We start from the raw sequence: 14,001 nt of genomic DNA, 5'->3' as shown, positions 1-14,001 counted from the left end.
CCGTGGGCTTTTATGTAGGCACGTGTCCTTTCCAGACGCTTCTGGGCTCAACTGGGCCAAAAGCGAGGCAATGCAATACTATAGTATGCTTCAACGCTGAAACCGAGCTACCCGGGATTACCCACCCTGCTTGCTGTATAAAACAGGGAAACACGTGGGATAATGGGGATAAGAACCGGTATCCTTCCGCGTTTTCTTTTGAAAGGTCCGTTTGATAGGAGGGTCTGCTGGTCTCGTTCCAGTACAAAGACAGGCACTCTTTCACTCTCATGTTCAGAAACTTATGTGTTGCCGCTTTGTATGCTCTTACAAGTTACATCATCATACTTACCATCATCATCATTTGGTTCTTATATGATTTGTTTGCATTGAATAGCAGAAAGCAGACACGTGAAAATGTAACTTTTATAACTCTACACTGCGAATCAGACTAGTGATTTAAAGTGTCCATTATCTGGAGTACGATATTCATTTTAAAAGATGGCTTAATAAGACAGCAAAGACTTTGAAGAGAGCTACGTACTTTTCATTTTTTTTAATTATCTATTTTTCACATTCCTGACGAGCAGACTCAATGTTGCACAGGAGAAACACTGTAAGAACTATGTTGTATGACTGCAACAATACGACAATAATGTGTGTGTGTGTCATTCGGTTTTTCTAGCAAGTTCGACACCGGATGCGGAAATGTCCTGTTCCATTCTAGAAAGATGGGGGTAGTATACATAGTTTTGCAAATTTACTCAGGTTTTGCTGGAGAAGATATTTCTTTTGAATCAAATTGAATGTAAAACAAATTAAAAAATATTTTCCTTTACTGATAGATCTGATATATTTGTCACCAAAATGAGGCAATTCAATGACTGACTTTTATTGTCCTCACTATAGATGTGATTGGTATAGTTACCTCTCGACGCGGCAATTCAAGAACCAATCACGAGGGAGAAAATTATTAAATACCTCGTCTGTGCATAACAAGGGAGGTCGGATCTACTTACTGAATAGGTCTTGTGTATCATAGAAGCGAAAGCAGTGTGGATTATTTTGTTGCTAATGAGGAACGTTTTGTATGGTTGGAATAGACTCCACCGGGTATCTTTCTTCTTGCAAACTCTTCTAGCTGGCTATCCTCGTAATGCGTCTTATAATTTGCCCGCGCTTACGATAAAACAAGCTGGAGAGAGACATAATTTACCCGGTATACACTTATTTTCCCCCGTGATCGCGTCCATTCATTATCGGCGCGAATAACACGAAACATTTCGCAGCACTGACGTGAGAGAATTATAGATCATAATACAGTACTTGTAGCTTACTCTGCTGAACAAGGGACAGGAAGAGTACTACTTACAGTGTGTATAAAATAAATATTATCGTGATTGTTACACTGCAACACGCTTTAACCACAGGATGAAGATCCTTGGGTTGATGGCATGCAAATACCAGTATGAAACCGGGTATACCCTGCATATACAGCGGGAACATACAGGTATATATCTCCATGACAGGTACCTATCTCTCTTTATACCCTTTCACATTCAAAATACGCTATTGACGTCTGCCCGTATTCACTACATGATGGTCAGTACGAGGGGCACGGGCACTTTACGAGAACGTTTCCCTATTGTTATTTTTGTCAATAAATAGATAATGTGGACAGCCGAGTGGAGAACCATGACTGCAGCAGCGCTGCAACAAATACAACAGTGCGTCATTCTGTATTTTCTAGCAAGTTCGGAATCGGACGCGTAAATGGCATAGTGCCTTGTCCGTGCACATTGTAGAGAGGGGGTATAGTCATACGAATATCTCGCAAATTTCATTACGTTTTGTTCGAGAAAGGAACTTGTCGACTCAAAATGATTTAACGATGATTCTCTAATGTACGTTTCTTTTTTTTTATGATAGCAGTACAAAATAGAAAATTGTATACAGTTGGAATTTGTTGATGTGCTATATCAGAGTTAACTGTGGTGTGTGACCAAAAAAAAAAAAAAAGCTTTGTTAATGTAGGTAACGAGTCATGATTGGTTATTAGATGCGTCTGTAAGTATAACGCTATTATGTACTCTTTGTGTTGGTTGACCAGTCATAATTGTTTGGGGAAGTTCCTGCTGAATAACACGAGCTGTGGTAGAATCTTCTAGAATTAAGGGTACCCTTTGTGTTAGTTGATTAGTCATACAGTTACATAGTCATAGCACCTATTCTAGCTGTTGAGGTTGATCACCGCCTGTTTCTTTCCTTGTTTGTGTGTTTGTTTTTGTTTGTTTCATACTAAATACGGACTGAAAAAAATGCTACCTGGGAAGGTCAGCACTATTTTCCGTTAATCGTCCATGTAGGTTTACAGTATAAGACGACACAATATGCATCACACACACACAAAGAAAATAACTACAGTGTATTGGCAAAAGAAAAATAGGTCGGCGTGACAGCTTTGTCTTGGATATAATAATACTAACACATGTAAGCCTTAATTACAGCTTAATTTCTGTACTTGGTTAATATAAATGGTAGATGATATCTGAATGGAACTCGTCAAGCATTTTGGGGTTTTTAATGAGATATTTCGTCACAAACTTCCAGCCTGTTCCGCCTTGGATCATATAGGAATTTTGAATAACTTCTTCAATGGACGTTTGGCTATATCTATTTCAGGAATATTTAGAGCTAAACTATAAAGATCATAAAGTAAGAGTATCAGTCGTTACATCATCTGTAAATGATTACTTGTAACAGCATCAATTAACTGGAATAAATTCATTCTTCTCATGCCCATCATACATGGTATATCAGTAAAGATTATTCCCGTATAAGTACAAAAGGCCTGACATTATAGCGGAGGCCCGGGGCCATAATTAGTGATGTCGGGTGGCTCCAAATTTCTCAAAGGCTATTTTTCCTTGGCTAATATCACACGGCAGAAAATAATAAGGTCTTTTTTTCGCTTGTCAGGCGATTTTGGGACGGAAGCGGCAGCATAATGACCTACCCCCCCCCCCCAAAAAAAAAAAAAAAGCTCGGCCCCCTCACTTTGTCCATACATGTATTTCGAATTTTCCTGGTATGCGTCGGGCCCCGAAGTTGCATACTCATCCTTGTATGAGAAAACGAATTCAACCCTCACCCCACCCCCATGATGAGAAAACTTACAATTCAAGTACCAGAAACCTAATACACGTAATTCAAAAAAAAAAATAGTTGGGTTCATATCCACAGTAATATATATTGTGAGATACTGATCGATTCCTGTCATTCCTGTCGGGGACCGCAGGCTGCAGTCGGGGAGTCGTGGGATGGATGACCTAACGTCACAGTGGTCGTGGTTGGGCCAATTATTAAGGGTCAATGTTCACTTTGGGAAAGTCATGGGGTTACGTTTGATTTTCAACTTTTCCTATTTTTTTTTAATATTATTATTTGACCAGCCAAACAAATGTTGCATGTATTTGTCTGTATGTGTGTGTGTGTGTGTGTGTGTGTGTGTGTGTGTGTGTTTGTGTGTGTATGTGTGTGTGTCTTGTGTTGTTGTTGTGTTTGTTTGTTTTTCGGGGGGAGGGGCAAGGAGCTTCTCCCTCCCCCCCCCCCCTCCTCCGCTGGCTCCTGCCTGCATGATGTGACAAATCTCATTAAATCTGAGATACAATCAAATCAATTGGTTGGTTTTTTGGAACAGTTCACTTAGGAGTTTTTTATTCATATTTGTTCCTTAGTATAGTTATTGGTCACAATGTGTTAGACAAAATTTCTTCCTGCCCCTTTCCAACTATAAAGTTTCATGACACAGTTGATTTATACGCAACTATACATAGTGAAAAGATTTGTTCGTGATGAGGCGCCTTGTTGCGTTTTGCAATTCTAAAAAAAAGTCCGGTATTATCGTATAGGTTTAATGGAAAATATAAGTGCTCTGCACAAAAAGAGTGACAGTCTTCTACCGAGACACACAAATAGAATAACTGCATGAATACAAATAAAATCACCACATTTTGATGTTGATCGTTATTTTTTAATCATGCTCCTCTGATTTGTGAACATGTGTATTTGTATGAGATGCATGGTTCAGTTCAGTTTATTTTTATTTCGACACGGTCACTCACTTCAGCCAATGGCTGTTCTTCAGTGAGTCCGTGAAAAAGTAAAAAGAAATCAAAGTAACATAATACAGCATTTTATACCTAGACATGACATGGTGCGCATGATATTCACAAAGTTTCATTATGGAGTATAGTTAATGTTGCCAACGGTATATGTGGTACTTGTTTTATACCGAGAAAGGTGCCAAGGAAATAATTATGATCGCCTTTGAACCCTGGTAAGCACTGTCGGAAGCGCTCGTGACCGACGAAAATGCAAATGAAATGAAGATTGGAATGAATCAAAATAAACATCAAAATTTACAGATTCATTTTAGTTAATGATGTGTATACGACATGAGAGGATTTATGCCTCCATATCCATTGGAAATTGATCTTATGAATCAGATAGGCTCAAAACATCGCTTTTATACCATTATTAACGGTCATGTATTGTTATCAAAGACTACCAATAAGGACTGTAGTTCCTCTGACAAACAGATAGCTGGAAAACTTAAAGCCTTCAAACACCATGCAAGGACACCATATACTGTTGGGAAAGAATAATTGACAAAATTCATAAACAAAATTTGAATAATGGGATATGTGTGTTCACACTTCATTGAACACATGTAATTTGATGAAAACGTATCCTACTGAGTTCTTCACAAGTAAGTTCATCATGTACTATACAAACGTGTCTTTCAGATCATCAGGCTTGGGCGGTATAGCTATATACATCACAGGGAGGAAAAATACTAGGCTACAACATGACTGCTCAGAAACATCCCGCTATGTATAATTCTCCCCCCCCCCCTTCCTGCGTTAAATGCAATCTGATTTCAGTGTACTGGGTATTCAATTTTAAGCAAACAGGGGACGAAAAGATCATGGATAACGCTTTTCTATGTATGTATTACAGATGGATAACACTTTTGAATGTATTGCGAGGCGCACGAATGACAGGGACCATAAAATTCTTGACAAACATGAATATCGAATTTCTTTTTTTTTTCTTCTTCTTCTTCTTCTTCTTCTTTTTCTTCTTCTTCCGGGGCCGGCGGAGCGTTTTCAAAAGTGTGCGAGCCCACTTCCGGTTTCATGAGCTAACAAGCAAAAAAAAAAGAGAAAGAAAGAAAAAAAAGGTCCTCAGCTCATCTCTCCCCTCCCATTTCCGGGTTTCTTCAGCTGACAAGCAAAAAAAAATAAAAAATAAAAAATAAAAATAAATAAAACACCTAACTGCGCTCACACTTCAAGATCTCTATCTATTTCTATTTAGTGCCACTTACGTACTTCCGGGTTTTAAAAAAAAAGAAAGTGTGGGGGCCTAAAGTGATGACACCTTATGAAGTTATGTATTCCTTTGTATGGTGCACAAAAAGTGTGGGGGCCCAAGCCCCCACGGCCCCCACGGTTCCGCCGGCCATGTCTTCTTCTAGTATAGTACAGTCCAACATGAGGTGTATCAGCGTACTGTTTTTTTTGTGTGTGGTTTTTTTTAAGTACCATTTTAAACAAAAGTTTTTGAAAAAAATTCTACTTTTTCTTCTTCTTCTTCTTCTTTTTCTTTTAACTCGACAGAGCCGGAATTAGGCTCTTGGAACGATACAACAAACTGCCCTCTACGGTTTGTTGTGTCGCAGGTAAACATAACCTTACCATGCGTCGGGGACGCGAGTATGCGTGTGTCGATGCTGATGCGATACGTTCACGACGAACTTGTGTTTCGTTTGACGGTGTGGATTGTGCAAGTGATAGTACAGGGCTCGACAAACATCTCGTCTTTGAATTTTCTTGATTTTTGTTGAAATAACGATTAGGCCTACATCCAAAATGGCTTCAGGTGGTCCATTTGAAGGCTTAGATGTTACCGCAGATGAGGTGCAACGAATACAGAAAGCGCTGAAGAACGAAGAATTCCGCAAGCTCTTCGTCGATTATGCTAACGAGCTGGCTGACCCAGAGAACAGGAGAAAATACGAGGAGGAGCTGGCGGAACTGGAAAGATCTCGAGGTATGGACGTGAAGTTCTTACACCCAAAACCTGGCTATGTTTTGAAAACGAGCATCAATGGTGAGAAGAAGGCCTTCATCAACATCTGTAAGAATGACATCATAGGTAAACCACATGCGGATAAATCTCAACACAAGAACGGCAAGCCTGGCGTCCAGTGGTCGCTGCCGTATAGTCTGGCTCCCGGGCGAGATGACCTTGATCATGCGGGCAAGAAGTGCGTGGTGTACGACTGCATGTTCCATCCGGAGTGCTTTGAGCTCACCATCAAGGATGCAAGGTTTAGGACGTTAATGGAGAATACAGCCATGGATGGGATTGAGAGGGAATTTCAAGTGATGCTAGATCGCAATAACGTGAAGAAACCCAAGATGAAGTTTAAGGGGAAGCCACAGGCAACTATCATAAGAACTCCAAACCAACAGGGGGCAACTGGGGAAAATTCGCTTGACGCTGTAAACTTGACTTACCCATATGATAAGCCGAAAAGTAATGACGTGCCTGGTACAAAAGCAAAAACTGCATCGAAAATTACAGGGAATAGAAAAGAAAAGACTAAAGTTGAATTAGGCAATCCTGAAGAAAGAACTGGGGGTGGTAATACAGAGAGGAATGATGCATTTACTGAGCCAAAGTATTCCATTGTCCACAGGGGTCACTTTGACTTGCAGCAGTTTACTTATGCACGGGATTCCATGCCCAGCACTCGCCCACAAGAATTGATTGTTAAGGTCCAGCTACCTCTCCTCAAATCGGCTGCCTCCGTTCAACTCGATGTCTTTGAAAAGCGCCTTTTCCTTGAGTGCCAGAAGCCAGTGTCATACCGCCTGGATTTGCCCCTGCCGTACCCTGTCGATGAGGAGAAGGGAAGTGCTCGGTTCGACAAGAGCAAAGCGTGCTTGATAGTCACCTTGGAGGTATTACCACCAGAAGTACCAAAGATTCCCTCAGTGGCCCCGGAAGTGATCGAGACCAAACCTCTTATCGAGGAGATCACAGCTGAAGAAATGGTGACGACACAAAACGGCCCACTTTCTAGCGGTGATGGAGAACCTACAGAGATTGTTACGAATGAAGAGGAGGTTTACAACACCAACAAGTATGAGGAGATGAATGGTACTCCTCAGAGTGACAAAGGAGACATGTTTGAACCAGAGCTGTCTTCTGACCAAGTCATAAATGAGGCACACTCTTCAGATGTGTTTACAGAACGTGAGAATGGTGTTGATCAACCAGCAGGAGCAGACACTATCATCCATGAAAATCGAGATGACACGGCACATCCCCATGATACAGTGACTCCCAGTGATTCTGCTCTGCAATGTGATTTCTACCAGTCAGAAGACTGTGTCACAATCGTCATTAGATCCACCGATATCGATTCTGAAAGCTTGACAGCAGTCTTGGAAGATGGTGGCAAGATTTTGAGGGTTTCTGCTTCGAGGAATAGCAGTGAAATGGCTGACCATCCTCCTACAGAATTTCAGAGTCTTGTCATTCAGTGTGCCCCGCAGCAGTGTTTTGACGAGGTGCTAGCAACCAGTGTGTCAAAAAGCAATGCTGTTGTGATGGTGAAGAAACAGGCTGTCTGCAGGGAACCGTGGACGACTTTCAGTGCTGGTGTTTCCATGGAAACTCTTCAGGTTTGTCATGGAGATATTTAAATAGTAATTGAAGTCCATGCTATGCAATTACTTCTTTGATGTGTGTGCTCGATCTTTTGCAGTATTGAGAAGTAGAGTCTATACTTATTATCAATTTTGAATATGATTATAATAATACAGTTATAATGAGAGTAATATTAATATCTATATTTTATTAAATTGTATAGACAGTAACTCTTGAAATTAGACTTTGTGAGTGAGGAAAAAAAAAATCTCATAAGGTCACAATAAATATTTACCCTCCTCCCCCACGACACACATACAGTTGTATACACACAAAATTGCCACTCGTGGTAGAATGATATGTGATAAAAGATTTGCCAAGTAAAAGAAAGAAATCCCTGCATGATCATGCTGTGATGGAATTGGAAGGGGATGATTTGCTGGCTTTATTATCAACTTGGCAGAAAGTCAAGAGCATATTTAGAGGCACTGATTGTACAATTGCACATCTTCTCAGACCTGAACTACAACTGTGACTGTAGATTTACCATAAAAGTATAGGTATGGACTTTGTACCTGCTATTTCAGCTCACACAAAAGAGCAGCAGGGTGCACTTTGTGGAAGTTTCAAAGATTTTGCGGTGAATGAATGGAAACAAAGTCCAGGGTTGTAAATATGTTTTCTTCTTATGCTATGCTTTGATAGAGTGTATGCAGTGAGTCCATGAATAATGCTTTTGAAACGTGATTCTACGGGTAGGCCGCTAGAAACGAGCTTTGAAATCTGCAGTGCAAACAGCAGTCTGAATTATGCCCATTGTAAATCGTTGTGGGAGTGAATACTACCTCGTATTTTAGCATGCGTTGCTGGTATGAATTTTGTAGGATTATAATGCAGTCTCTTGGGGGTAAAGTCATGAAATTTTGATGCCAGTCATGTGGATAATGTTCAGGATGATCTCCTTCTCAAAGCATAGAAACTTTGGCACTGGAACCTTGGAGAGTCATGAATTTGCTCCGCCTGCTTATCAGACTGTTCCAACAACTTCAAGCATACATTCTGAGATTTTTACGCTTCAACCACTTCTTCCAACAGGAAAAAATGTTCCTGACCAACGAGAGTCTGGAAGCGGTCTTGGAAGCTACGAATGATGCCCCGTCCAGTGGTGGACAATCATTGCCATGCACTGTGACAGAATTCTCTGCACAGTCAGTGAAAGCTGAATTCCAGGTAAGCCATGTGAATGTTAAATCACTGTTGTTTGATGGGGGAAGTTCAAAACTGAACCAAACAAAACCAACTTCATTTTTAGAATGAAAGTAGCATTACTACAATGTATGTTTGTCTGTAATACATGTTAAATCTAGCCCATTAGAATAATTAGGTCTCTGAAGTTGAAAACATTTATATCGTACACAGTATGGGATTACTTTCTGGAGGTCTTTTTCTATTATGCTAGGGATATGATAAAAATCATTGACTATTTGAAATACAATGAAGTAATCTTGTAAGCATTCTACAGTGTATTTATACTTGAATGTACAGCTGTAAATTTTAACTTTTTTAGACAAGGGATAGAAACACATGTACAGTATGTCATTTGCTATGGATATTGTGACAAATTTGTTATCATCCTACAAGCGTGACAAGTTCATGTCCCAATTGATTTGATATCATGGATATAATAAGAGTTGTTGTCTTCTCATTTTGTAAAGCACATTTAAATCTTGATGTAGCAAAACTGTTCTTTTATTACATTCTCTAAGTGTATTTAGTGAGGTTTGAAAAAGCTCCAGTGATTAAAATTACTTATATATGGGCCGTGACACGAGAAAAGGGCCCTTAGCTCCGCTGCGCGCAAACGCCAGAAAACGGCGCGGAAGTTTGACAAAGCAATACGCGCAAAACAGATCAACTAGCTAACTGCGCGCACATGCATAGACGCATCAAAAAATGACAGGATTTGGACAAAACATGCTTTTTAAAATTTTGTAATGGGGTCATTTAGGATTGGAATTTCAGAAAAAGGTTTGCATATATCTAAATGTGTCAGAGTTCCTTCTACAATGTGGAGATGAAAACTCATTTTCGGTATTTAATGCCCTAAGGGCCCTTTTCTCGCGTCACGGCCCATATATATACACATATATACAGTATATATATATAATGGCTCAAAAAAAAAAATATATATATATATTTAGAACATATTTAGCTATCATACATACACATGTAACATCCACAGAGGAAATAAATGAGGGCATTGATAACATGAATACTTCTAAATGACTTTAAAAACAGTGACAACAACAAAATCTACATGTTCACACCAGCTCACCCAACACATCCACATACACTCACTACACACAATCACAATGTGATTATTCACAAGCAAAATGTGAATATATTGCACACAAATTATCACATATTTCACTAATGATTCAAAACTACATATTGCACAACATTCTTCATAAAATACTTATTAAAAAGCTGCCAAATTATACTTTATTCATACAATTTATTCTTTACAAAACATCAGACAAAAATTAGATGAACCGATTAAAAAAAAAAAAAGGTAATCTATAATATATAGATCAGGGGACCGTTTCATGAAACTTTTTGTCAGTGAGTTTCACTGACAACTGTTACAAGCTACTGAAATCCTTGCATCTGATTGGCTGATAGCAAATTTGAGGTTGAAAACCTGCGACGAACTCGTTGATGAAACGCCCCCCTGTATTTTAAAAATATGTTTTGCCCAATAATTCCATACAAAGGAATCAGTATAAAAAGAGAGAATCATATCTCCATTGATAACTCACGTTGAATATTTAAGTTATGCAGACATAATACGCAGGAAGATTTTATTCTACTATTTCATTTTATAACAGCACATCATTCTACAATTTCATGTGCACTGGCTATGTGTCGTGCCTGGTACAAGTGTACAACAAAGTTGGGATCCTATCTAATAGAGACTCGAGTGAAATCGGGAATATGTTATTTGCTGAACAAACATTAGCAGTGATGCCATATCCCTGTGCATAATCAAGTAGTATATCAGAAAGCTCTCAATATGATGGATGTATGCTGTACAACTGCATGTTGTAGACATTGGTTATTACTGTGCTTTCATTAACGTATGTTTTGTACACCAGAAACCTGCACTAATGCTGGGTATGGAATAAAATTTAATGTGAAAGGTAGAATCGGTACTATTGGACTGTAACAACATACCATCCATAACCATTATTACATCCTGCTGCATTTTGTTAATGAAATATTAAGTTACTTGTTGCTTGAAATGAAGGTCACATCAAATTATACTGGGGGACAACCCCCCCCCCCCCCCCAATAAAAAAAAAACCAACAACAAACAAACAAACAACAACAAACAAAAACAAAACAAAACAAAACAACAACAGCAATAACAACAATCTGTTCTGAGTTGCTTATTCTTGAAAGGCTGACAGTACAACTGTATGTACATGTACTGTTAAGCTTGTGAAAATCTGCATTTAAATGCTTATTTATGTCATTATTTCAAAACAAGTACATGAAGTTGCCTGGTGATTTAAATCAGGATTTAGATAAAGTGCTAGTCTTTGAGGACTTTGCACAGCTTTCTATTTCAAGCTGTGATAACTTCAATGATATTTCAGTTTCCATGTATACATGTACAAGTACTTGTAGTCATCTTGCATAGATGTACAATGTACCTGAAACCATGTGGCTGTGCTAAGTCTCAAGTAATTTGAGAATACTTGTAAAATAGATAAACAAAATTTGATATGAGATACTGCACTGATAATATTATTTTAGAGAACATCGGGTTACAGTGTATGTTTATGATTGAGGTGCATGCAGTAAAATATCTGATTCTCACCAAAAAGTCTTGTGGCAGATATTTAACTTTGTAGTGGATGGTTGTAGAAATGCATAACCAATGTACAGATTCTCATACCTAACCCAGTCTGGAATGAAAAATTAAAAAAAGATACAATCTTTACTGCTATGATACACATATTTCTAGCTTCTTGCAAAATGGACAAGTGCTTAGTCATTGTATCCATGAACATTAAAGCCTCCCAAGGATAAAAGATTGAGGAGCATCTTGTACACCGTGCTATGTCACAGTCTCTGTATTGTGTGTGCCCTACTAACATCATTTCATGGCTAATTTCACTCAAATATGAGGTGTATCATGAAAAACTGTAGCCAGCTGATGTTTCAATGTCAGCGACCTTAGTATCTAAACTTTCCAAATAGGCAAAAAGATGATTTGGGGTTGTCTACTTGTTGTGTTCTTCAAGCTCTTGAAGGTGTGCTATTGGTAAGAGGAGACACCCAGAGGTTATTGTGGTGCTGCTCTCATGGAGCTGTCTTCCATGTAAAGGTCACAGGTAACCCTGACCAGATGACCACTGTCAAGAATGCTTATGAATGCAATAACTGGTTATTTAATTCAAATGTGATATAGAGGTGTTTGGTTGTTTACTGTAGGTTTTTGGTGATGCTGACCCCGGGTTTCTGCTCGTAGTTGCCCTTTTTTCTTACAGCTCAAAACATTTCATGACTGATCTTCCATTACCCCCATCTTAAAAAAAGGGGGGGGGGTTTGTCTTCTCTGCTTGCAGTACTTTTATTTAAAGGTCCAGTTCTCTTGTGCCGTTGACAACCCTGAAATAGAAAGCCACAAATAATCCAGCTCTCTTAATAGGTGTTATGTCAAAAGGAAAATTAATGTTCATTGATTGGCAGCAAGTATTTTTAGTTGGTATGATTTTCTGAAGATTTACACATAACGACATTGCATATATGATAATCTGTCATTTACCCTAATGTCTGTCTGCTTTTCAGATGACGACTGCTGCATCGGAGGTTCAAGACACTGATTGTGGAGATAACGTAGGAGAGTCCAAAGAGTCTCAGGACCCAGGCGAGTCCATCGTTCCTGCCCTTGATCTTGGCCTTGAGGTGGAGGCAGCAAAGCAAGAGAGTGACAGCGATCCGCAATCTTCTCCCTCCACTGCTTCTCTGCCGTCAGGCCTCAAAAGTGCCTTGAGGAGCCCGAGGAGAAGGGCCTGCAAGTCTGTCAGCTTCAGTGAGGACGTGCTGGTGGAGCTGTTCCTGGAGGGGCCCAACAGGACTCAAAAAGGGGGCAACAGGAAACGGGGACGCAGGTCCCCCTTCTTTGGGCCCAAGCGTCGCATCGAGAAGCTGAAGGACAACTCGTGGGAGAGCTACAGCGACTCGGAGCTGCTTCACCGCACCGGCGGGCTGGACGATGACGAGCACGAAGAGCGGGAGGGTCCAGAGTGGGACCTGCAGCCCAGCCCCAACCTCGTCCGCCAATCCAGCAGTGAGTCCGAGTCTGGACCCGACATCCCGTCCTCTCCGCGTAACAAGGGCAAGAAGTCCAAGGGATCCCGACGGAGGAGGAAAGAGAAGGCGAGACGGGAGGCAAGTCTGATAGCCAACAAGGAGAATTCGGCAGTCAACGGAGAAGACACGAGTATAGCCATCAGCAACGACAATGAAGGTCCAGCCACAAGCCACAAGCAGCCTCAAGATAGCGAGGAGTATATTGACGAAGCAGACACTGCAGGCAGTGAGAATGGTACAGAGCCTAATGCCCAGGGTGATGCTGACTTGAGGAATAATAATGAAATAAAATCCAGCGATGACAATGATGATTTACCCCTTGAAATGCAAGATCACAAAACAAAGTGTGCTTTTGAGTTCTCTAACCAGGTAATATTTGAACTAGATGAGTGAAGGGGAATTTAATCTGGAATAGATATGCTGGGAAAGACTCCTTGCACCAAAAGTTTGACAGCCTTTGTGCAACAATATGCTCTTTGTGCTTTCTAAAGTAACAGTTTGGTCCATGGTTAAGTGTTACACTTGAAGGCATATACTCCACTTTTAAGGAATCTACTTACTGCATGAAACTTTGTAATTGCAAATTCTTAACGATTGTAGTGTTTGTTTGTTTTTTCTGTTTGACTAGAGGTTGCATTTTTGTGAAATCACATTTGGAGTTGCAATGGGATACACCATCTGGAGACTGGAAATGAAAATGATTGCGTTCACCATTCACACAGATTCTCCTTATAGTATGAGTGGCTAGCACACGTTGATGTTTCATTAGCCAAGATATCTCTTGTTGAGGAGCATACTTTGTATGTCACATGAATCCAGAGAATGAATTTGTTTCAAAGATGCAATGCCATCATGAAGTATTTGCTTCAAGAAAGTTTATGAAAGGGGAATTTGTCTCTCAGAGAAAGGTGTTTT

General features: G+C 39.9%; 1 protein-coding gene across 1 annotated transcript; it reads left to right on the top strand.

Annotated features, from left to right (window-relative positions):
• Positions 1-5,821: 5,821 nt before the first annotated feature.
• On the top strand, positions 5,822-13,761 carry LOC139744981 (protein kintoun-like). Its single transcript, XM_071655391.1, has 3 exons — positions 5,822-7,739; positions 8,800-8,934; positions 12,562-13,761. The coding sequence occupies exons 1-3, from the start codon at positions 5,916-5,918 to the stop codon at positions 13,477-13,479; spliced, it is 2,877 nt and encodes a 958-aa protein (XP_071511492.1). The 5' UTR covers positions 5,822-5,915; the 3' UTR covers positions 13,480-13,761.
• The last annotated feature ends 240 nt before the right edge of the window (positions 13,762-14,001 follow it).

The sequence above is a fragment of the Diadema antillarum genome, unplaced genomic scaffold (assembly GCF_040938485.1).
Source record: "Diadema antillarum isolate AM-2024a unplaced genomic scaffold, OU_Dant_1.0 scf00000036, whole genome shotgun sequence".
NCBI lineage: Eukaryota > Metazoa > Echinodermata > Echinoidea > Diadematoida > Diadematidae > Diadema > Diadema antillarum.
The sequence above is the reverse complement of the archived record's forward strand: the minus strand, read 5'-3'. Positions and strand labels throughout refer to the sequence as shown.